Raw genomic sequence first — 24083 nt, forward strand, 5'->3', positions numbered from 1 at the left:
AAATTTGTATGTGGGCAGATTCCTGTTCACCTTATGCACTTGTTGATCAACCATTGTGGGAGAGTGTGTGAAAATGTGAATTGTTACCAACAGATGTAGAACTGGAAGGGTATTATAGGGGTAAGTTACCAGTGATGTGATATTTCACAACTCAAAACGAATTAAAAAAATAGATGCACTGTTGGTAGAGTGTATGTAGTAGAAAGGGGTTAATCTTTGCTGGGTTAGAAAGAACAGCTCACATTGGGAAAGGATGTGGCACAGCGGCCAGAGCTGCTGACGTGGGAGCTGGAGATCCGGGTTCACATCTCAACAATGGCTCAACATCCTGTGATTCTGGGAAAATCACTTACAGCCAGATTCATCAAACCGAAATTGGCTCGCAAAGGGCCAGATTCTGAGAATCTGCCCCTTTGCAAGCGCTATTTTTGCATTTGGGATTCATCATCCCAAATGCAAAAATCGCAATTCTAGAAATCGGTAAATTGCGAATAATTGCATTTAAGGAATCTCAATTTGAGATTCCTTAAATGCAATTCATGAACCATTTATTTTAAAATTGCGAATTCGCAATCTGGGGCCGCTATTTACAGCGAAGTCTAACTACGTGGTAAATAGCAAACACTTAGAAAAAGTGCATTTTTCTAGGCTGTATGTTACACACACACACGTCCTTTGGACATGTGTGTGCGCAACACCAGTGTACATTACCATTTCAGGGGTGCTACAGGGTGTCCTTTGGACACCCTGGCACCCTTGAAATTGCTTCCTTATTTGCGATTCGCTAATTGCTAATCGCAAATAAGGAATGACTCCCCATTCATTCCTATGGGCCTTTAGGCCTATAGGAATGAATGGGAAAGCCATTCCTTATGTGCGATTAGCAATTAGCGAATCGCAAATAAGGAAGCAGTAGAAATCGCATAAAATATTGCAATTTCTACATGCATCCCGTTTTGCGAGTCTTTAATAGCGAATCTTTAAAATTCGCTATTAAGGACTCGCAAAACATGACCATGATGAATCTGGGGGTTAATCTCCTCTGTGCCCATGAACAGCTCTTGGATACTCTCAAGGGTGATACGTTGAGCTATATAAATCTACATTTTATAATTATCTTTTTGAGCTGTCTGGAGTTAAATTATTTTTATTTGTAACATGTGAAGTATTGCTCTTTGGAATTGAGCCTATCATTTCTCCAATTTTTTACAAATTTTTTTGTAATCCCTTTCAGAAAGAAGACACAAATATCAGAGATTCTACTGGTTTGAGCAGCACAAACGAAAACCAAGCAACTATAGATAAAGCTATAAGCAAACATATCACTCCGATTACCTTGAACTCCACAACTAAGAACAACCCTTTGTACCAGGAATACTCTTTGAGTGAAGTATTAGAAGAGAAGAAAAAACAACCTTCATGGACAATTAAAGAATATGATGAGCAGTCAGTACATCCCAACTTGGCACAGTATTTAAAGGTACAGTACTGTTTAGCTATTCTATATAGCACTTAATTTAAAGAAGTCACTAATATCCAGACACTGGCACAATAGATCAAGGTCAAGGAAAATGTGACTAAGGTGCTTCGAGGTATTTGGTAATGACTGTTACTAGTACTACTGAGGCTTAACAGAGTTATCTTCATACCGTAGCGCTCGATACCAATGTTTATGGAAAAACTTGATGTAAAATTGAAACCTCATTGTTAATACAGTCAGAAATTTCAGAAGCAAAACTCTTAACATGATAACCTATGAGTCCGACACAACAAACTGTTCGGGTTGAACGCTGAAACTAGGGCTACCAGGAAATCTGAAAGCAAGGCGATTTCGAATTAAATATAAAACATGTCCTTCAAGGTGCCCCTTACTTTCTAATCTTTCATTCGCCTCATGTCTACCTTTGCTTTTTAGCGTAACAAAATTCACACTTTTGCCTTGTAGGACACCGAAATACCAAAGACAAAATAAGTACAAAAAGTGTGAAAAAGGCTCGCCAGTTAAATAACATATCGTTTACAAGTATGATGTAAGCGATATTTAATCTGCACATGGGGTTAAAGTGTGATGGCTATCAAAGACCACATTTAAATTATGTAGTACTTCAGAGTGTCAGCCTCACAGAAAATAGATTGTCTTTGGCGGTCCAGCTCCAGTTGTAATCTTGTCCTGTGAATGTAATTCGGGAGACAAAAGATTTTTTTATAAATGGTGACCTGGGCGTGGTGGAGACTGGCCAAGCATGCACCAGGAAAGACCTGGAGCCCGTAACTTAAGGCAAGAAGAACGGTAACTTTGATCACCTTCAGTATGGGTTCTGCAGAAGGACTACTCGGGGACCGGTTAAGTCGAGTCAGGCTATATGTTGTTGCTCCACCTCTTTTTTTCAAGGCAGCTAAGTGGACTGATAGTCTAGAAGACTCGCTAAACCAAACCCCCAGGTAATTGTATTTTGCTGTTGTTTTAATCTTTGCAGTTGCAATGTTCCACGTTATACTTTTCTTTTTCTTGCAATGGCAAAAAATCAAGACCGTGGTCTTATCCTGGTTAATTTTAAGAGCATTAGCTGTGTTGAATTTGAATTTAATTTTGAATTTAAAAACATTTCTATAGCGCACTTCTACCATGCGGTTTCTTGGCGCTTTTGGATTGTGAGGAGGCAGGCAAGAGCGGAGGGCGTTTAAGCATTGTAGGCTCGGGAGAAGAGCAGAGTTTTGAGACCCTTCCGGAACTCGATGTAGGAGGATGACATACGGAGTTCTGTCGGAAGGGAATTCCAAGACGTAGGAGCAAGCACTGCGAATTTCGTACCGCCAGTCTTTTTCTTGCTGAAGCGGGGGATGGTTAGCAGGGCCTGATGAGTAGACCTAAGCTCTCTTCTTGGCGTGTAGGGAGTGATGGCAGAGCAAATGAATTCCGGGGCGGTGCCCATTTTAGCCTGAAAAGTGGTGCAGCCAAGCTTAAACAAGGCACGCTCTTTCACCGGCAGCCAGTGCAAGGCCTGCAATAGAGAGGTGGCTCGATGGTATTTGGGCAGGCCGTGAATCAGGCGAGCAGCCTGGTTCTGCACTAGCTGCAGGCGGCGAATGGCGTAGGCTGGAGCGCCATTATAGATGATGTTCCCTTAGTCAAGGCGCGAGAGCACCATGGCCATCACTATGATTTTTAGGGCGGGTAGAGAGAAAAAGCGAGAGATCTTCCTAATGATTCTGAGGGAAAAGAAACAGGAGGAAACAACCGAATTGACCTGAGAGTGAACGCAAAGTGAAGGATTCAAGAAAATGCCAAGGGTCTTGACCTTGGGAACTGGAAGCGGGGGAGCACCAAGTGAGGAGGGCCAGTGAGAAGGGGACCAAGGACTGCAACCACCTCTGGTCAAGACTAACTCCGTCTTGTCCGGATTGAGTTTGAGGTGGTTGCAGTTCATCCAATCCTGGATGAATAACATGACGGATTGGACATTTGAGAAGGAAGAGGAAGAGTGGGAAAGGTTAAAGATTAGCTGGAGGTCATCGGCGTAATTAAACACCGTGACCTCAAGCTGCTGTAACATAAAAATAAGGGGGTAGATGTATAAATTAAACAAAAGAGGGGAAAGAGAGGAACCTTGAGGGACTCCACATGCAACCTTACGAGAGGCAGCAGTGAAACCAGCAAGGTGGACCGCCTGAGCCCTATCACTCAGGAAGGACTTGAGCCAGGCGAAGGCCAGGCCCTCTATGCCCACCGCCTTGACACGGGTGAGAAGGATGGAGTGGTCCACCGTGTCAAAAGCGGCGGATAGATCTAAGAGGATGAGGGCCTGGGGAAGGTTGGTATCAATGCCCTCGCGTAGGCTGTCCATCACTGAGATCACTACCGTCTCCGTGGAGTGAAGGGGGCGAAAGCCCGCCTGCCGGGGGGAGAGGCAGTGGTTGGTTTCCACGTAGGTACTCAGGGTGCTGGTTACATAGGTCTCTAGAACCTTGGCCAGGTAAGGTAGAAGGGAGATGGGGCGGTAATTAGAAGGGATGAAGGGTCGGCACCGGGTTTTTTTAGGATGGGGATGACTGCCGCAAATTTGTGGGCAGTGGGGACCACTTCGGAGTTGAGTGAGTCGTTCAAAAGTGTGAGGGGGGGGTAGGACAGTGTAGGAAGACTTCTCGCAAAATGTGGTCAGGGGCAAAGTCTAGGGGGGAGCCTGACTTTACCTTTTGAAGCAGGGGAAAAAGTGTAGCTTTAGTCAAAGGGGGGAAGGAAGTGAATTTAGAAGTGATGGCGGGAGGGGAGGGATTGATGAAGGTGGGGGAAGGGGAAGGGATATTAGCCTTAATCTTTGCGACCTTATCAACGAAGAAATCGTTGAGTGAGTCGCAGAGCGGTTGGGAAGGGGGAATCGAAGCCGAGGCCCTGTTGGATGAGGCAAGCTCATGTACTGTCGCAAAAATCTCTTTGGATTGAGATTCAGCTGCCAGTATCCTGTTTGAATAAAACAGGGTCTTGGCATCAAGTATGCTTTGTTTATATGCCTTGAGCACAGAAAGGTAGGTAGTTTTTTTGGCGGGGCAGTATTCTCTTCTCCATGCACGCTCTGCTCTGCGTGCAGCCAATTTCTTCTCCTTAAGGTCGGGGGTAAACCAGCGGTTAGCAGCATGGGCTCGCTTAACCGTGATCCGTCTCAGGGGAGCGAAATCGTCGCCTGCCCGGGTCAGCCAGCCGTCGATGGTAGTCAGCTGGTCCGGGGCGGCGAGGCCTGAGAGGTCAGGGCAGGAGTTGGCTAGGGATGAGCAGAAAGATGGCATGTCTGCCTTACCCCATTTTCTGACCCAGGTGTTCTTGGGGAGAGGAGGTTTGGGCACTGGGGCTAACGCAAGAGAAAAGGAGATTAAAAAATGGTCCGACCAGGGGCAGGGGGAAATGACAGGGGGAGTAGTAGGGATATTTAAGGTCCAAACCTGGTCTAGCGAGTGGCCATGAACATGGGTGGGGTTGTGAACAAGGGGAGAAAAGTTAAGGCTGGTCATAAGACTGGTGAATTCTTTAGAGAGGGGGCTTTCGGCAGGATCGTTGGGCCAAAAATTGAAGTCACCCAACACCAACACTGATGAGTTGTTAATAACCAGTGTGGCAAGGATGTCCTGAAGGCTGGAAACAAAGTTGGATGTTGCGTGAGGGGGGCGATAAATGGAACAGCAGTAAGGGGGGTCGAGTGAGAGCTAGCACGAATTATTAAGCAGTCTACCTCAGAGATAGGGGGAGAGGGAAGGATTTGAAAGTGAGAATCAGTATGAGTTATCAAGGCTACTCCGCCGCCTCTCCTGCCCTCCGGGCGATCCGCTCGAATGATGGAATATGAGGGAGGGAGTGCGGCTAAGACGTTGGGAAGGGAGTCCGCCTTAAGCCAGGTCTCGGTTAGGAACAAGAGATCCGGGTTGTGGGTGTCGAGATAATCGAATAGCTCATGCTGATGGCTGACGACAGACCTGGTGTTAAGGAGCGCAGCAGTGGTGTTATAAATCAGCGTGTGGGGAGCAGGCAAAAGGGAGTGAGTGGAATCGACGGCACAAGGCCGAGAAGAACAAATTTGAATAGCGGCAGGTGGAATAGCGGGGGGGCTTGTGAGGAGACTTAGGTGTTGCAGTAAGTTGGACACAGTAGGACTAATGGTACCTGGGATCCAGTGAGAGAGGAGGTCAGAGGAAGTGTATGACAGCGGGAGGACATAAGGGGGTGCCCCCTGCCCCGGCCTGCCGCGGACGGGCGCAGACGGGCAGGACTCTGGCTTGACTCCGGCGAGCCTACGGCGCGCCCGCTGCGCTCGTCTGCTGCGCTGACACATGGGGGACGTTTAAATAGAGGAGCAGCGTGGGGGGAGTGGCGTGGGTGGGGTCGGGCGAACCAGCCCGATCCAAGATGGCGGCCACTACCGCTAGGCGCCTAAGATGTAATCAGCTGCCAGCCAGCCCCGCTGGGCCCCTAGAAGACAAGGTAAGAGGTTAGGGGTACCTGTTGATTTTCAGTACAGGTTAGACAGAAAAAATACGTAATTTTAAAACTAATGCGTGTCGCCGCTTTTGGTCAGCGTGACAGCGCGCTAAGAGTAAAATGCTCAATCGCAGCCCTCAGCTCCTGCAAGCAAGCCCACTGCCACCGGGCTGCTCGCAATCGCTGGGGAGACTGAGGATCACTCCTAAATAGAGGAGCAGCGTGGGGGGGAGTGGCGTGGGTGGGGTCGGGCGAACCAGCCCGATCCAAGATGGCGGCCACTACCGCTAGGCGCCTAAGATGTAATCAGCTGCCAGCCTGCCCCGCTGGGCCCCTAGAAGACAAGGTAAGAGGTTAGGGGTACCTGTTGATTTTCAGTACAGGTTAGACAGAAAAAATACGTAATTTTAAAACTAATGCGTGTCGCCGCTTTTGGTCAGCGTGACAGCGCGCTAAAAATAAAATGCTCAATCGCAGCCCTCAGCTCCTGCAAGCAAGCCCACTGCCACCGGGCTGCTCGCAATCGCTGGGGAGACTGAGGATCACTCCTAAATAGAGGAGCAGCGTGGGGGGAGTGGCGTGGGTGGGGTCGGGCAAACCAGCCCGATCCAAGATGGCGGCCACTACCGCTAGGCGCCTAAGATGTAATCAGCTGCCAGCCAGCCCCGCTGGGCCCCTGGGGTTCAGATTTGTGTAGCCTGAATTATTCAGTCTTTGTGTTGAGCAGATCGGGTGCACTTTAAGACCTCTTTGTAATTTCAGTAAGTCATCTTCAGGTCTCAGGGCAAGAGGAAGGGTGCTCCAGAAGCAGGATCCCTTTTGAAAGAGACCTCTGCCACCAAATTGTTGATCCTCAGTGGATAGACGGCGGCTACAAGATTCATTCTTGGAGCAGAGTCTTAGGCAGCCTTGAAGGGAAATCTTTCTTCGATAATGAGCTGGTATAGTAGCCAAGGGCAAGAGTAAAGTGGCTATTGAGTCTTTAGTCAAACTGAGGCAATCAGCATTCAGTTGCATTCGTGGAGCTTACACAGGGCTCTTTGGAGGCCGGACCTGGCCTGGTCCAAAATGACAATATCGTCAGCGTATTGCAGAATGTGCAAGTTCGTTTTTGCATGGCCCAGGTTAGGCGGAAGGAGGCTGCTTTGCTCCAGGAATCTCTCCAGGTCAGCGGCTAGAGGTTAAACAAGAGGGGAGCAAGAACACATCCTTGCTTTAGGCCATCAGAAGTTGGAATTTTTGTAGAGATTGTCGTGGGGCCAGTTCTGACTCGCACCCATGTGTTCTTATGCAAGGAGATAAGGGCTCCAAGCAGGCACCGTGGGATCCCCACGTGTCTAATTTCCTTGAATAAGTGTTACGAGACACTTTATCGAGGCGGCGCTGTAGTCGATAATGCAGCAATAGAGGGGGAGTTGATTTTTTTGCGCTGCTTGTTTACTCAGAATGGCTAGGGCGGTGATGTTGTCAATTGTGGAGGCAGAAGTTAGGAACCCAGTGTGAAAAAATGGTAAAATACTATTTTCCGCTACCCATTTTTCTAGTGACTTGAGATGACACCGAGCATATACCTTGGCCTCGAGATCTAATAGGGCAATGGGTTGGCTGAAAGGGAAGGATCTCCTTTCTTAAGAATTGGGCATAAGATCGAGCCTTTCCATGAGTCTGATATCTGAAAGATAATAAACACATAGTTGTATACAGGACATAATAGCTTAGCCCATTCTTCCAGCGCACATTTGAATACAGCAGATGGAAGGCCATTAGGTCCTGGAGCACCATCATTTTTCATGGGTTTCAGAAACTTGAAGACCTGGGCCGAGGTGGTCAGCTCACAGGTTTCCATCAGAGTAATGTCAGCAGGATCTCTGATTTCGACCTCAGCGAGGTCCAGATTATCACAGCAGTATTGTTGATTTACGTACTGAGACCAGACTTCTTCAGAAACCGCGTTACCCCTGCTCCAATTGGAGGAGCTAAGTTTGTTTATATGCTTCCAAAAGTGAGTCCGTTTGTTTTCCTTTAACAGAGCAAATATTTTTAGCCAGTCCTTCTGTTCTTTTTGTTTCTTAGTTTCCCATGTTGATTTTTTGTAGACTTTCTGTAATAAAGCCATATTATTGGCAGTAAGCTCTGTACCTTTAGATTTATGCATGCGCATAGCCCTCCTTAGGGCTCTTCCGTGGGTGACTAAAATCGGATTGGAAATCCGCCTCGGGGGAGACCAGGGGAATCTATGATGAACTTCCGGACCTATTAAGAGATCTCGTAATTTAGTATTGACAGTGTCCCACCAATGGTGAAACCCTGTTGGAGAGTAGGGAATGAAATTTGGAATTATTTCCATGAGCCAAGTGCCCACCTTATCAGCACCTAAAGAGTCCCATTTGAGTCTTATAAATAGAGTGTGGAGTTCGATCTGCATTGGATGCCCCAATTCAGTTACTTCGGCAGTGACAGGAACTTGCAAGTCCATTGTTAAAGTCAAAGGGTTATGATCGCTCTCATTACTAGTGGGCATCTCCATTTTAACTAAATTACTTGCCAGAGATGGTGATAAAAAAATATAATAAATGGTCAAGAGATTCTTAAATGTTGCAGATAGATGGACACGTAAAATATTATTTTAGTTTGTTTTTGGTCATTTTGACCCTTTTTAAATTGCCCCTTACCTGCACCATAAATTGTGCCCCTTCACTGCCGTTTTGGCGGGTCTGGTCCTGGGGTGGGTGCCTGGTTCGTTTTTGGCGGACATCTTGGAGTGGGGTGAGTGGAGTGAGGCTTTTCCAGCTGACAGCGCTTGAATGTGCATGTGACGCCTGGGAACACCTATTTAGGGCGAGTCCCTCCTGCTTTCAGCCCCTGACAAGGTAGCTGCTGCTGCGAGAGCGCTTGCGCGTTTTTGCAGTAAAACTGCTGTTTTAAAAACGTAAAATATTATTTTAGTTTGTTTTTGGTCATTTTGACCCTTTTTAAATTGCCCCTTACCTGCACCATAAATTGTGCCCCTTCACTGCCGTTTTGGCGGGTCTGGTCCTGGGGTGGGTGCCTGGTTCGTTTTTGGCGGACATCTTGGAGTGGGGTGAGTGGAGTGAGGCTTTTCCAGCTGACAGCGCTTGAATGTGCATGTGACGCCTGGGAACACCTATTTAAGGCTCCTCCCCTAGCGCAGCGGGATCGCGCAGCGGGATCGCGCAGCGGGCGTGTCCTCGCGTGGCCGGAGTCGTGCCAGAGTCCTGCCCGTCTGCGCCCGTCCGCGCTACGGACACGCCGGACGTCGCGGGATTCCGGGTAACGGCTATTTTTCCATCTTAGCGTCGCCATGCTGACATACTCTCGGGAGTGCCTGTTTGCCATCGGTCAGGTAAACCGCTGTTGTACCCTTCCATCGGTACATCCATTGCGAGGCCCGTACCATTGCCCCTGTAATAGGTGGGCTCTTGACTCTCCAAGTCCTCTCCCAAGGACTACTTCTCCGGTGACCCGCCGTATTACAGACTTTCCTTCCTCCTTGCGGATCCTGAACCTGAATGTCAGGTCTGCGCTGAAACACTATCAGAACATCTTTGACCTCATTGAGGAGGAAGCTCCAGACATCTTTGCCATGACTGAAACATGGCTACAGGATGCGGATACCGCTATTACAAATCTATCCTGCCCACCCGGTTATTCTATGTACACCTTGAACAGGTTGTCTAGAGGTGGGGGTATAGCTTTAGTGGTAAGGTCCTCCTATTCCTGTGTCTGGAGTGCCCTAAACATCTCTGGGTGTGAAAGTGCCTTGTTCAAGGTCTCTGTCAGCCCTGAGTTTACGCTGTCCGGGATGGTCGTTTATCGCCCGCCCGGCAGCGATGTGGCGTTTAGAAATGCTTTTCCCGACATTGTTGGCCTTTTGGTCGCAGACTGTGCCAACTTTTCCATCATGGGCGATTTGAACCTGCATTTCGACACCCTCTCAGGCCTGACAGTGCGCTCCATCTCCTCTGACCTAGAGGCCTTTCAACTTCCCCAGATGGTCTCCCAGCCTACCCATTCGGGGGGGGGCATATTCTGGATCCCCTGTTTACCAATCTGCCGGGGATTACAATCACCTCTATCTCGCCGGTGGAATGGACTGACCACTTTTTGGTGTCCATCCTATGCCCGGTCTTAGCCACCCCTTCCATCTCCTCGGCTAGACGGGTTCAGAAGAGGGCCTGGAAGAAGCTTAGGTTAGAAGACTTCCATCGTCTTCTATTAGAGGAGCCGCTGGGCCCGTTGACGGAGGTAGAAAAGGGGTATGACCTCTTCTGTTCCTGGATTACTAGGGCCTTGGACTCTCTGATACCTATTGTATCTACTAAAATCAACTCCAGAGAGTCGAGCCCCTGGTACGATAGTGCCCTTCGGGCCCTAAAGGGTGCCTGTAGACGGGCTGAGAGGGCCTGGAGGAAAACCTATGGAGCTGATCTAAAAGCTGCATACGCCAGGTCCGTCAAGCTCTACCATCGGGCTATCTGTCGAGCTCGAGCGGCTTTTTATGCCGCGGAATTCCGGAACAGTACTAATCCGTCGAAAGCCATCTTTAAGGCCGTAAAAGATCTTATGTCAAAGCAGACTACCTCTACGACCGTAAGCTCTCTTTCCCACTGTGAATCCCTTGCTTCCTATTTTCTGGGGAAAGTCCAAGCTATTTATCGGACATTCCCTAGCATAGGGTCCGGTCGGGAAATTATCAATGGGACCCACCATCAGTCTACTCTGCTTGTCTTCCCCCCCCTTACCTTGGACGGGTTTGATAAACTTGCGTTGCAAGTCAAATCTGGATCTCCATCCGATCCAGTAAGGCCTGCTCTCTTTCGAGATCAGGCTTTTATGGGACGTGCAGCTGTATGTTCCCTCGTCAACCTTTCCTTGGAAACGGGAGTAGTTCCAGCTAAGTGGAAGCAAGCTGTGGTGTCCCCAATTATCAAAAAGCCCTCCCTGGACCCGGCCAAGCCTGAAAGCTATCGCCCCATTTCGTTGCTACCTTGGCCAGCCAAGGCCCTCGACCCCACACAAAACGGATTCCGTGCCGGCCACAGCACGGAAACCGCGTTACTTGTGATGGTGGAACATCTCCGTGCAAGGTTGGATGCTGGTCAAACGGCGGCGCTTATATTGTTAGACCTTAGCGCCGCCTTTGACACGGTAGACCACAGCATCCTCCTGCATCGGCTTGAGGAGACCGGCATTGGTGGTCAGGTGTTGCAATGGTTCCACTCCTTTCTAGATAACCGCTCCTTCTGTGTTGCCATCCCTCCCTTCAAGTCCAATTTCCAACCGCTGGCCATGGGGGTTCCGCAAGGGTCCTCGCTGAGTCCCACGTTGTTCAATCTTTACGTGAGACCGCTGGCTGATGTCGCTAGGCAGTGGGGCCTAACTTTGGTCTCATATGCCGACGACACACAGCTGGCGGTTACTCTCAGCGGGGATGCGGAGACTGAGGCCCCCAGGTTTCAGTCTGGACTGAAGGCGGTGGCTAGCTGGTTGACAGGCAACTGCCTTCAGCTAAATGCCACAAAAACGGAGGTGATGGTTGTCGGTAAGGGAGTGGAGCTGTGGGGTGACCAATGGTGGCCCTCTGAGCTGGGACCCACTCCGACCCCGGTATCTGAGGTGAAAAACCTGGGGGTCTGGCTGGATGCGGGCCTCTCCTTTGTAGGGCATACTAAAAAAACTGCGGCCTGTTGTTTCGGTCTCCTAAGGGGCTTGAGACCTGTTCTCAAGTTCTTTGACGCCCCGACCAGGCAGCTGGTGATCCAGGCAACTATCATCTCCCGCCTGGATTATGCCAGCTCTCTTCTGGCTGGGGCTAACCAGGCCGAGTTAACCCGTCTGCAGCGGGTTCAGAATGCTGCGGCGAGGGCGATTGTCGGCCTGCCCAGATTCAGCTCGGTGGCAACTGTCCTTCGTACCCTACATTGGCTCCCTGTCAGGAAGCGCATCCTTTTTAAGGTCTTGTGTCTCGCTTTTAAGATTTTGAGAGGTATTGGCCCGGAAATCCTATCCAGCTGTCTTTCCTTTTATGTTCCCACCCGCACCCTCCGTTCCCAGGGTTTGGCCCTTGCGGTGGTCCCCAGATTTAGGCTTAGTCGCATGGGTGGCCGCTCGTTTAGTGTAAAGGCCGCGTCAGCATGGAACTCCCTTCCTGTTGAAATTCGTCTGATGGAGGACCTCTTGACTTTCCGGAGGGCTTTAAAAACTTTCCTGTTTTAGCTGCTTTCATGTTTTTAGTTTCCTGTTGTGTTATGTTCTACCTTGTCTCTGCGCCGGGACGCCCCTTGGCTGGGGTATCTGTGCGCATAATAAATCAATATAACCTAACATAACATAACATAACATAACACTGGGATCCTGTTCCAATGTAATTTGCTTCGCAGACCGGAAATTGTAATTGGTTAAAAAAGTGTTCATGGCTTCTTGCTCTTTGGTTTTGGTGACTGAATGAACTTTGAATCCCAGATCTCTGGTGTTAAAATCGCCTAATAGCAAACTTTGGCGGAAGAGAACTCAAGTAGGAGCTTTTCCAGATGCTTTATCAAAAGAGCTGTTGTCAGTGCTTTTGATGTTTTAACTGTGTTGTGGTAACAGTTGAATGCAAGCAAAGGGAAGGCCCTGGTTGGGGGTTCTGATAGAGGGGGTAGCTGCAATCTTGCACTGTGTTTAATGAAAATGGAAAGGCCCCCAGAAGGTCTGCCATAAGAATTAGGCTGGGATGCTGGTTGAAAGAGTTCATAATAGCCATGGAGAGCTGATGGAAACAAAGACAAGGGGCATATTATCAAGGGATTTATCTCCGCTTTTTTGGCTCTAAAAGCCAAGAAAGGGGAGATACAATTATCTCCCTATTAGCAACAGGGTGCTAACACACAAATTCGCATGTTAGCACCCTTTTTCTCTAAGCTTCCCCTTGCATCTCTAATGAGATGCAAAGGGGGCGTTCCAGAGAAATATAATAGGAGAAATGTTGTTAAGCGACATTTCTCCTATTATCAAGGGTTTCGCTAACCCTATTAGTGATAAAAAAAAAAGCAGCGCTAACCGCGGTTAGCACTGCTTTTTTTACACCTGGTATTTTCCTGACTTAGCCATGATATCCTATGGAAGGTGGATATCATGGCTAAGTTTGTGAGCCCCTATTATCAAGCTAACGCCAAACTTCGAGAGATTATTGTTGGTTTTCCAGAGATAATCTCTCAATTGGCAGTTAGCCCGAGGATTTTTATCACTACTGAGATAAACCTTGCTAATAGCAAGTTATCTCTGCGATAATTTCCGGCGATGCTTAGCGTTAAAAAATTCGTTGCTAAGCATCGTTAGCGGTAAATATCGCTAAACGTTGGTAATATGCCCCCAGGTCTCTTGAAAGCAGATTATATCACTTTTGCTCAAATAGTCGACTGCTGATATGGATGAAAGGATTGACTTTAACCCAGCAGCGTTCCAAGTGGAGATGGTCAGTTTAGAATCTGACCGCTTAACTGAGCCGTTAGGAAGAATACTGCTGGAACAGAGGGCTGGAGGCTCTCAATGGGAATACCCATGGCAGCTGTAAATATAATGGCGAGCAGAGAAACTTGATTTACGACTCACCAAATGTTGATTGCTGTTATATAAAATGTTAATGAAGGTATTAACTTTTGATGCACTCTGGCAGCGAGTAGTGGGTTGCACCCTTTGACCCCTTTCAGGACGCTTGTGTACGACCTTACTGGTATATCCTGAAGAAGTATGTGGGAATATTTCTGTTGGGGGGGGACCCAGAATTCTATGCCTCAGTCTTCAAAGAAACTGGCTTCCCCAAGAATTGAATCCCTTAGGAATTCTTGTGACCTCGTCGTAACAGTTGCTTCTGAAGTCCATTTGCCTGGCATTATTAATAATAATAAAAATAAAAACATTTGTAAATCACATAGTTATAATATATTAAGTGTGTCCCCGCGCTGTGGGCACAGTCCAAAAGAGAAGCAGATAATTCAAGCAATCAGCACCAAGAGGAGCAAGGCACATCTCCAAACTTTAACTCCTCGGAAACAGGTAAGTTTTGAGTTTCAAGCGGAACCTAGTTTCCGAGGGTTCCAGCCGTAGATCAATCGGTAATGTGTTCCATTGTTTGTCCGCCAGATATCTAAAGGAGCGACCTCCCATCCGTGCTTTGCGAATGCGTGGGACATGGAATTGCATGTTCCCAAGAGCTCTCAGATTGCGTTTAGGACGGTAGATGGTCAGCAGATTCTGAAGATATACAGGAGCTTTGCCCTGTGCAATGCGGTGGGCTATGCACAAGGTTTTAAACATGATGCGTTCCCGTATAGGGAGCCAGTGAAGAGTCGCCAACACTCGTCTCCCTGATGTTTTTCTGGGCAAGTTAAGAACGAGTCTGGCAGCTGCATTTTGCACACATTGGAGTTGGTGAATCCCTTTTTTGTTCAAAACAAAAATCAAAACATTTCTATAGTCCAAGTGAGGAGTGACTAAAGCGTGTATCAAAGTTTTCCTTGCTTTAAAGGGGAGAAGATCTAACACTTTACGGAGAACTTTCAGAATGCCATAACATTTGCCTGATATCTTTCCGATGTGTTGTTCAAACGAGAGATGAGCATCTTCACCAGGTCAGAAGGGGTGGGAGTGGGCCTAGGTCCGGTGGCCACCCAGCCGACGACCAGATGGATGGTCTTTTGCCGATCACTAACAACACGGTTTTATTTCCGTTAAGGCGAAGATAATTATTGTTCATCCAGCCAGCTAAGGCAGTAAGACAGGCGGAGAAATTGGTTGCCGCCTCCATGGGGCTCTGTGATAAAGTGATCACCAATTGTGTATCGAGGCAAATTTGACTTCTGTAAGATCAGAAGAGGTAATCCCAGTGAGCGCCGAGACATGCTTGTGTAGGCGAATAAGGTTGTTTCTGTTAAGAATGTCATGCAGGCCCTTGTGAGCAAAGTGAGAAAAAAATACAAGTTCTGCAACTTTTTTAGGACCTTGATATTTCTGTCTCCCAACTGCATCAGGCAGAAGCAGAGGGGCTTTAAAGTGTAGAGGTGTAACTTCGGATAGGTGATGCTTCCCCTCTAATTGACTTTGCCCTCCTGAGGCCTGTATACATTGAGACTGAGAAGGCATTGGCATTTGAGGAGGGTAATCCCAAAGGGTTTTGGTCGGGTCACCTGTTGGGTATCGCAGAGAGGGGCCCATCAGTACGCTGTCTTTTGTGACATGTGGAACAACGGTATTATGGCTTACATTTCCTGAGCACTTATTTGGACCACTCAATGTGTTTGGGGCTTCCCTTGAAGGCTGAGCTGGGGTATCTAGCCTCCCCAAACGTTAGCCTTGTAGGGCTAACCCCTTAATATTGGCCGACAAAGACCCATGCTTCGTGAAGGTAGAATATAGTTTGGTAGCACCGGGGCCGGGGAGTTCCCCTTATTAGCTTCCTGAAATAATGCCTGAGGGTTATCGATGGAGTCGTTATCATCAATGAAAACCATTCTGGAATCGGGGGTTTCCGTTTTTAATTTTAGAGCCTGATTAAAAATAAGAAAGTGAGAGAGCCCCCTCTCTTCAGAGACTAACTTAGTAGTAACCCCTGTCCCATCAAGCCTGAATGTCCGTTTTGCAAGACGTTGTTTTTTGGTTTGTTATTTAAGATTATTTCTCTCCCTCCTAGACAATGATAGTTTTGTAGGGAGATTAGAGGGCAGGTGGGCAACATTTGAAGGAGCTAGGTCAGTCTGTCCAGGCTGAGTGGTGGCTAATGGAGTGGTCATTGGACTGAGAGTGTTAAGGGTCGCAAAGTCAGCTTTAGGATCACTAATGCCTTGTCGCTATTGACTGAAGAGGAGGGGAAATTGACTTTTTGAGATCTGGTTCCAAGGGGAGAGAAATAGTTCTTCTTGGTGATAATGATGTATCTAAAGTTACAAAGCCCAAGAACTCTTTAGAGATGGAACCGGTTTGAGCTTTTTGGGTAAATGTAGGATTGCCACTGCTGTTTGTGTAGAGCTTCACGCTGTCCAAAAGTGAGACCAGAATTTCTGGAAGGGAGGAAAGTTTATTAATTAATGGGGAACAGGAACAAGAGTTATTGCTGTCAGGAGGCCCTATAGACCTTTCAAGGGAACTTAGCCTAGAGCCCAAGTCGGTCAAAGTTGAGGCCAAGGTTTGAATTAAGTCGATCTGAAGTTCTACTTTCTGAGATTGCCATAACAGGGCAGTTGCAATAGAGTTTTGTTTTACGTGTAGGGACATAAGTGAGATTGAGAAAGGACTTGTGGGCCTCGAGGACGTAGGCGAGTCCTTGTCTACTTGCATAGCACTAAAAGAATGGTGATAAGAGCTGAAGTCCAGTGTTTGTGCTAGGGAGGCCTCAATTCGGGCTTCTAAGGAGACCAGAAACTGATCAGATTGGTTTTTAGGTGCAAAGGGACTTTCATACATTGGCCTCTTTCTTGGTGATAAGTAGTCAATGGGCTCAATTTGATGTGCACCCGAGCTGAGTTTTTAAAAATATGTTTTAAAAGCCCAATTCAATGGTGAAGTCAGATTTAAGTACATTTTAAATAGACACATAAATATTTTCCCTGCTCACGGGGCTGGGGGCTCAGCTTCATGACTTCTAACTGTCACCTGGCAGCTGAATACCTCCTTAGATGAGGTGTGAAAACTGCACCCAAAACAAGACAAAGGCCCTGGGTGGAGGGAGGTGTGTCTGTTCCTCTGGTACAATGACAATCTAGGCCGTGTCATGGAATTTTATTTTCTTCAAAGAGTCCTAACCTGTCACAGGCAAATGTTAGCTCATACCTTGGGAGGAACCCTCCTTTGTTCATCCCAGTCTAGCAGCCACTAACCTAGATCTGGTTTAGAGTGACCACAGAGGAGAAGCTGCTCATTTCCATACCCGCATCTCACGGGGTGGCCACAGAGCACTTCACAGGGAAAGAAAGGTTTTTCAGCCTTGATTTTAGGTAGAGGGGGACCCCGGGGGATTGTTTGCAGTAGGACACACAGGAAATTCTGCAAAAGTGAGTAGGGTTGCCCCTTGGATCTTATATCTCATTGGTAAGGGAATGACCAAGAGTTTCTCCCAACCATAGGTTGTTGCAAGCACAATGTGGCATCCAAGTCTCCTCCTCAAAACTCTTTCTTGACATGTGAAAAATCAGAATAGAACTGGACCTGCTGTCTGTGACCTGAGAAGAGCATAGAACACTGGAACTGATCTACCTCTTTATACCCATGACAAAGAAGTGGAGTCCACGGGTCATAAGGATGACCTATTTAAGCTACAGGGATATAACAAGTCAAAAGAGGTCTGCAAATGCCAGCTGATCGGTTCCTACATGACCAGCCCTAGACCCAGCTCCAGACCCCGTCATGAGTGAGTCATGATCCCCAAGCACTGTCCCCAAGCTCCAGGACCAATGGATGGTATCAAAGTGTTCTCCTTCTATCATGTCCTGAAACTTGGGATTTAGAAACTTTTGGGCCTCAAGAACCTCTGGATGACTGGGGCCAAACTGCCAAGCTGATTTGTTGAAGGTGAGTTGCTGCTGGGGCAACGATTCAGGTTGCCCCTGCTTGAAGTTTTTCTGCAGCAGCAGATCTGATTCAGCAGGGCCACGCAGAGAAGTTATTCAGCTTTGTGGAGCCCTCTTTGGCTACAACCTTCAGCCTTGCCCCACTGGAATAATCCAATCTCCAGTAAAATTGATTAAATCTGAATATAGAAACCTTCACTGGGTGAAGGCACCAAAGGTGTCCTGCCAGTGATGAACCTTACTTGGGTTCAAAATCCATCTTTCTCCAGCTTTGAGCTTGCCTGCTAGAAGTCCTTGACTTAACTGAGACCTTGTCCATTGACTATCTGATGTCAAGGAGCCTTCTTTGGCCCCAGCCTGCTGCCTTGCCCTGCTTTGGATTTTTGACTTTCATTTCAGAGAACAAAGCCCAGATTCGCTAAGATTTGTCATCAAGTTTTAGTCACTTTTGTGAATGAGCCGGACGCAAAATCCTTTTTGGCATTCACTAAGCCACACAAAGTAAAGGCTTTGTGTGGTTTATTAAATACAAAATGCCCTGGTTACTATGCATTGGGTAGGCGATACATGGATGGAGCTTGGGCGCTCCCGGCATTAAGCAATGTATTTTGATGCAAACTCCGACTTACAAAATAGTGCGCCAGAGAAGTAACAAGGATAAATATCTTTATGTTTCCTCATTACTTCCTCTTCCACATTCTGCAGCATACATACAAAGAAGAATATGCCTTTGGGGTGGTTTTTGGGCAGGTAGGTATTCCTTATTGCACAAAAACAATCTTGCCCATAACACAGGCACCAATTCACCATTGTGCAAAGGCCGCTGTGTTGGCACTAGACAACACACAGTGTTTTGAGAGACATGCAGCATTTCTGTTTTCTCCCTCCCTCTCACGCAAAGCAGTCCAGCAAGTTGCCTAACTGCATTGTCCTGCATGAAAGAATAGTAAATCTGGCTCTTAGTCTGAAGATAAAACTTCCTAGAACATGGCTTCTCCATCGTTGTTGGCCATAACCTGCTCCTAGGTACTGGTCAAGTGCAGCCAGGTGACTGCAGTTGCTGCTTAACACTTGTTGGTGCTACTTTTATATTTAACTTTAAAAATGCATAACTCTGGTTTTTCTTATTATTTGCAGTTTTGGTGTCAGTTTGCTTATTAAAATTTTTCTTCTGTTGTGTTGTGACTTAATTATATTTTTGTACTTTATAAACACTTTACACATAACCTATCAGTTAAGCTTGTCTGCTTTGTGCCATAGCTACCAGAGGGTTGAGCTAGGTTTTTTATTAGTGGCTTTTGTTGTACACCCTGTCAGGTTTTGGGTTATTACTTGAGGTGGGTACTCACCCCCTCAACTGATAGCCCAATGTCTTTCACAAAAGGTCCAAGAGGAGTATGATGTTCTAAATCCAGAGGGCAAATACTGTGAACAGTACTGAAAGTCAGGCCCCTATCAGCAACTCTTGGAAGGATCCATATTCCAATCTGAAACCAGCCACTGGTGAAGGAAGCAGCATCGGATGTACAAGGCCTGGAAGTGGGCTATAGCTACACTCCACTACAGATGGAGAGTTCATTAGGTGGACCCAAAATACAGCAGAGTCATGCAATCCACTATTGAAGGAAGAAACTAGGGGCATATTATCAAGGGGGTTTATCTCCGCTTTTTTGGCTTTAAAAGCCAAGAAAGCGGAGATAAAATTATCCCCCTATTACCTAGCTGTCGCTAACACCAGTTAGCGACAGCTAGTAGGAGATAGCTACCATCTTGGGCCCCGCTTTTCATGTCAGTGATATTTATCACTAATGACATGCAAAGTGGGCGTGCCAAGATGTTAGCGGCTGGAAACAGTCGCTAACATCGCTATCTCCTATTACCAACTTTTGGAGATATTCGCGCTAAGCGCGATTATCTCCAAAAGCTAACACCTGCCCCTGAGCAGTTCTTAGCCATGTTATCCAATGGTAGGTGGATAACATGGCTAAGAGCATTAGCTCGGTAATGCATGAATATCGCTGACTTTTCAGCGATATTCATGCATTTCGGCCGATTTTTATCGCTTAGGAGATAAACCTTGATAATAGCAAGGTTCCTAAGCGATAAAAATCGCCACAGCTCGGCGTTAAAATATTGCCCCTAAGCCAACATAGCGATAATTATCGCTAGTTGTTGGTAATATGCCCCCGATTACCTTTATCAGGTTCAAAGATATTTAAACCAATAAAGGAGACCAATAAAGGGTCCAGCTAGAAGAGTGGATACCAACCTGTAGTCTGGGGACCCCAGGGGATCAGTGACGTCTCCTCAGGGTGTCCGCGACTACTTAGAAAATGAAATAACATTAACAGATTAATAAAGTTTACATGAATAAAGAAGCTAAACGTACAACTGAAATTTTTAAAACGTACTGTAAATGTAAAGGAATTGGAAATTGGAGGATAAAAATTGAATCAGTATCCTTAGATTGATTTGTGGGAGCAGTGCAGGTGCATCAAAGAGAATGTAGAATGGGCGATGAGTGGCATCATTTAAATTTAGAAAAGCTCCAACTTTTCCATTAAAATTAGTTAAAAAAAATGTTTTATATGTGTTTCCGATTTAAATAAATTGTGTCATAATTTGTGTATTTGTTTGATGAATGCTTTTTTCAGTACTTTTTGTGTATAGTTTTTGGATTAAATCATCAACAATGCTTAGGCTGGGGTCCCAGGGTTCCAGTAATGATTAAGCAGGGGCCCCGGAAGTCAAAAGGCTGGGTACCACTAGGGTAGAAAATTCTAAGGCGAAATGGAACATTCCTATTAGTAGTGTGAGGTCTTTCATACCTTCTTGAATTGAATGTGTTATTTCTGCAACTTGAATAAAAGATCTGTGGTGAAAATACTTTTTTTGTGGCCAATAGTCCATCTTATTGAAGGAACAGACAAATATAAATCATCTTTGTAAAAATAGAAAATAAGAGGCTGGATGTGAGTGTGGCTGCTTATCCTCCTTTAGCTCACTAGTTCAGGAGATATGCAGGCTACTAGGTGTTTGGCAAAGGTTTCCAGAATTGAGGTTGTTGGTGAAATAAGTCACAGAACATTCTAAAATGAGTAGCTCCCAGCAGGTAAATGTCAGATTATGGAGAATGCAGAAAAATCGAGGTGCTTAAGAAGTCAGCTGGAGAGGGAGGTTCATATGCAGGCAGGGCACTCTTTACATTTATTTGAATTGCATTCTGACAAAATTGTAATCGATGGCAGAACCAGGTGGTTTGCATTACATTAGGGACAATAAACTGTGCCTTCTTAATTTTAAATTACTTTCAGTAACACAAGCTTCACATTGCTTTCGCAATTACATTACTGTCATCAAATAATCGATAACTTTGAGAGAGCTTTGACTTCCTACCAAGTTACTTGGTATCTTAGGTTGCAATTCTGTTTTACAGGGATAAAAGGTAGGTTTAAGAGGATATAATAGTAAACAGACAGATGATTATTCACAGATCTGCTCTAGAGTTTGGGGTGAGCTCCATAGATTTTGGATTATTGTTAGCTCCCATAAACCCAAACAAGTCTCACAAAGGGATTTGGTAATCCACAGTCGTCAGCCTTCTAACAACCTATATAAGCCATATATGGATGGCCAGGCCCAACCAGGGGCCATATCACAGATACTGCACAGTTTCCATTTGTGCGCCGGGCGTACATTTTAAAATATGCGCCTTGGGCAAATAAGGAAAATGCACTGTATTAGAATGAATGCCCCAGGGCATGTGAAAAACGGAGCCGCTGCTTTGAAGCCGCTCAGTGTTTCATGGTGTAGGTGTAGGGGGAAACCCGTCTGCACTTTGAAGAAGGATTAGAGATCCCCATGCAGTGGGGTGCAGTGAATGTCTGTACCCCCCTGCAAGGGGATGTCTGGGGGTTCATTAGATGCCATGAGGGGGTGCCTCCTGACAGCTTCTTTGCCTCTGCGCCCGCATCTATAGTGTGGCGTGGGCAGAGAGGCAAAGGGATTACCTAATTTGCATGGGGCCACACCCTCATGCAACTGAGGAAATGCCCTCTGAAGATAGCACTGGTGCTTTAAGTGCACCAGCGCTGTCGTTATTACAGAAGGGGACGCGCAAGGTTCTGAAGCACCTTCTGTAATACCAAAGAGGCTCGCAAAGCGGGTGCAAACACATTTTGCACCCCAGGGGCACTTCCGTAATACGGCCCCAGGACTTTCTTTTATATTATTGACCTGAGGTATTGATATCCTCCCTCAAGCAAGTTATGTATTTTTATTCAATTGTTTAGCGCTAAGGAGATTGCAGGGATGTGCTCAAATCTAGCTTATGTGCTGTAAAAGTAGTAGATAAGTTTACTTTCTCTATGTGGTTGAATCAATTGGATTGTAGGCTAGCATTCCATCTTCAACTTGTGCTACAAACATAAAAGGTAGAATTTCTACAATACATATAAGCTGAGACTAACTTTCTGCGACTGACTCAAGAGATTTCCCTAGACAGAGTAGGGTGAGAAAAAGCTGATAAAGAAGTAACTATGAACACCAAACACAACACTCTCTATTTTTAGGGTTGAGATATTTTGACCATCTAGCAATCAATCTGCAGAAAATATTTGCTTACCTTTTCTGCTGGGGCACTATGAAACCCTGGAAGCCTCAGCATTATTTGGGTTTCGGCTGTCCTGTTATGGAACACGTAGCTAAAAGAATGGCTTTGTTTAGCCGTGGATATTTAAAGATGCGAAAAACAATTGGAATGATCAGAGATCTGATAGACCCAACAGGTCAGTTGCTGAGGATGGGAGGAAAAGAGTGACTGTGTTACAAATTGGGTAGTTGTTGACAGTTACTACAGATGGCTGCCATCTTCATGTAAACCGATATAACAGGGTTCTGAAGGCCTTTGCCAGATCTAAAATAAATATTATAGCTTCCCAATTATCTATTTTCATCTGGTGAATATTATATTTCTGTTCATGCATTGTTTCTGTTGGCCCGATGAGTAGTCAAATTGAGTAGGCAAAGTGGTCAAGTTGTCTCATGCAATAGTTGAAACTTCCAATTCAGCCCCCTCTAAGGCAATTAAAACCGGGGCCCCAGTACAGTCACATGCACTGCTGCTCCTGCCTTGTCCCTTGTTTCAGCTCCTGCAGCCTCAGATGATGTGTCTGTCCAAGCTTACCAGGCCAAGTTAAGCTAGCAAAGCTCAGTCATTTAGACCAATCCAGTACCAATTCTGAATTCTCTAGTAGGGGGGCACCATGCCTGCAGCTCACCACTGTCCCTCAACACTTTACAGTGTGCCGCACCTCCTCCAGCTCCAGTCACCAGCCCCGCACAGCACCGCTGTGGCACACGCTAATGAAGGCCCAGCGGGAGTTATAGGTTCATTTAAAATGTATGCCAGCTTATTAGTTAGAGAAATAAAGTAACAGTTTTAATATAAGCAGAAAGAACAGAGGGGTGCTGGATGGAGCCACATGGGTGAAGATACCGTGACTGCCTTCATGGAGGTGGCAGAATAAAGTTAGAAGGGTTTGAGTCAAGTGGGCCAGAATCCAAAATTCATTCAGAACTCTTCTCACCCATTGGCAGATCTCACCACACGACTAGGCGCCAATTCAGAGGAAAAATCTCTCGTGCCCTTTTGGGAATCAGAAAAAAGTGGTTATCAAGGCCATCTGTTAAGCCTTACATGAGGACCTTTATTTACAAATATGTTGACTTATATATATATATACCAGCCTTATCACTAATTAATTATATCCTATGGCACTTGTAATAAGGTGGACAGGATAGCCATCACATTTGTGATGGAGTAAACGAATGGCCAGATCTTAAATCAGGCCCTAAAGCACATCACAACGTATTTACTTAGATTCTCTGTACAGCCTCCTCTAATACATTGTAATTGTATTCTGTTTTTCTCTTGAAGGAAAATCCCAATGACCTGCAGTTTTGGTTGGAGGACATTTATACTCCAGGATACGACTCCCTGCTGAAAAAGAAGGAAAAAGAAAAAAACCATTTAAAATACTGTCGGATGATACTACTTCTAGTGTTCACAATCTGTATATTGATTACGATTATAACTCTCATTGTTATCTTCACCTGATTTATTTAAAAGACTATGAAGGAAATGAATAAATACTTTGCTAGGAAAGAAATTGTGTTTGTTACTTTATTGTAATTAATTATCATGTTTTCTTGATTTAAACAAATGTGATCTGAATGCAGCTAACAAATACATATCAGGATGTATTATAAATTCCTTCACGAATATTGAAGCATTATAATTGATGACTATCCCTAGCGCTATCTGCACAGCTTTGATCATGGAAATCTATCAAAACCAACCGTAATTTCTTGATTTGAGTGCAGATAGCATTCTCAATTGACTTGAACCAAATCTTATTTATATTTTTATTTTCAACATTTATATAGGGTGAAATTAGTGAAAATGCCAGAAAGCAGCTCCAAATACAGAATTTGAATGAATATTTTATTAAAGGGTTATCAAATAGGTAAGATCCCCTTGTGAGTCTCTGGCA

The 24083-nt window shown here is 45.9% G+C and overlaps 1 protein-coding gene across 1 annotated transcript in view; it reads left to right on the forward strand.

Moving 5' to 3' along the window:
* Window positions 1-23647, forward strand: part of MINAR2 (membrane integral NOTCH2 associated receptor 2) — a 102103-nt gene extending 78456 nt beyond the window's left edge. Inside the window, exons 2-3 of the mRNA XM_086963043.1 lie at window positions 1235-1480; window positions 23468-23647. Of these exons, the coding sequence (XP_086819169.1) occupies window positions 1235-1480; window positions 23468-23647 (426 nt within the window). The remainder of the gene's footprint in view (window positions 1-1234; window positions 1481-23467) is intronic.
* The last annotated feature ends 436 nt before the right edge of the window (window positions 23648-24083 follow it).

The sequence above is a fragment of the Lissotriton vulgaris genome, chromosome 3_1 (genome assembly GCF_964263255.1).
Source record: "Lissotriton vulgaris chromosome 3_1, aLisVul1.2, whole genome shotgun sequence".
In the NCBI taxonomy this organism is placed as follows: domain Eukaryota; kingdom Metazoa; phylum Chordata; class Amphibia; order Caudata; family Salamandridae; genus Lissotriton; species Lissotriton vulgaris.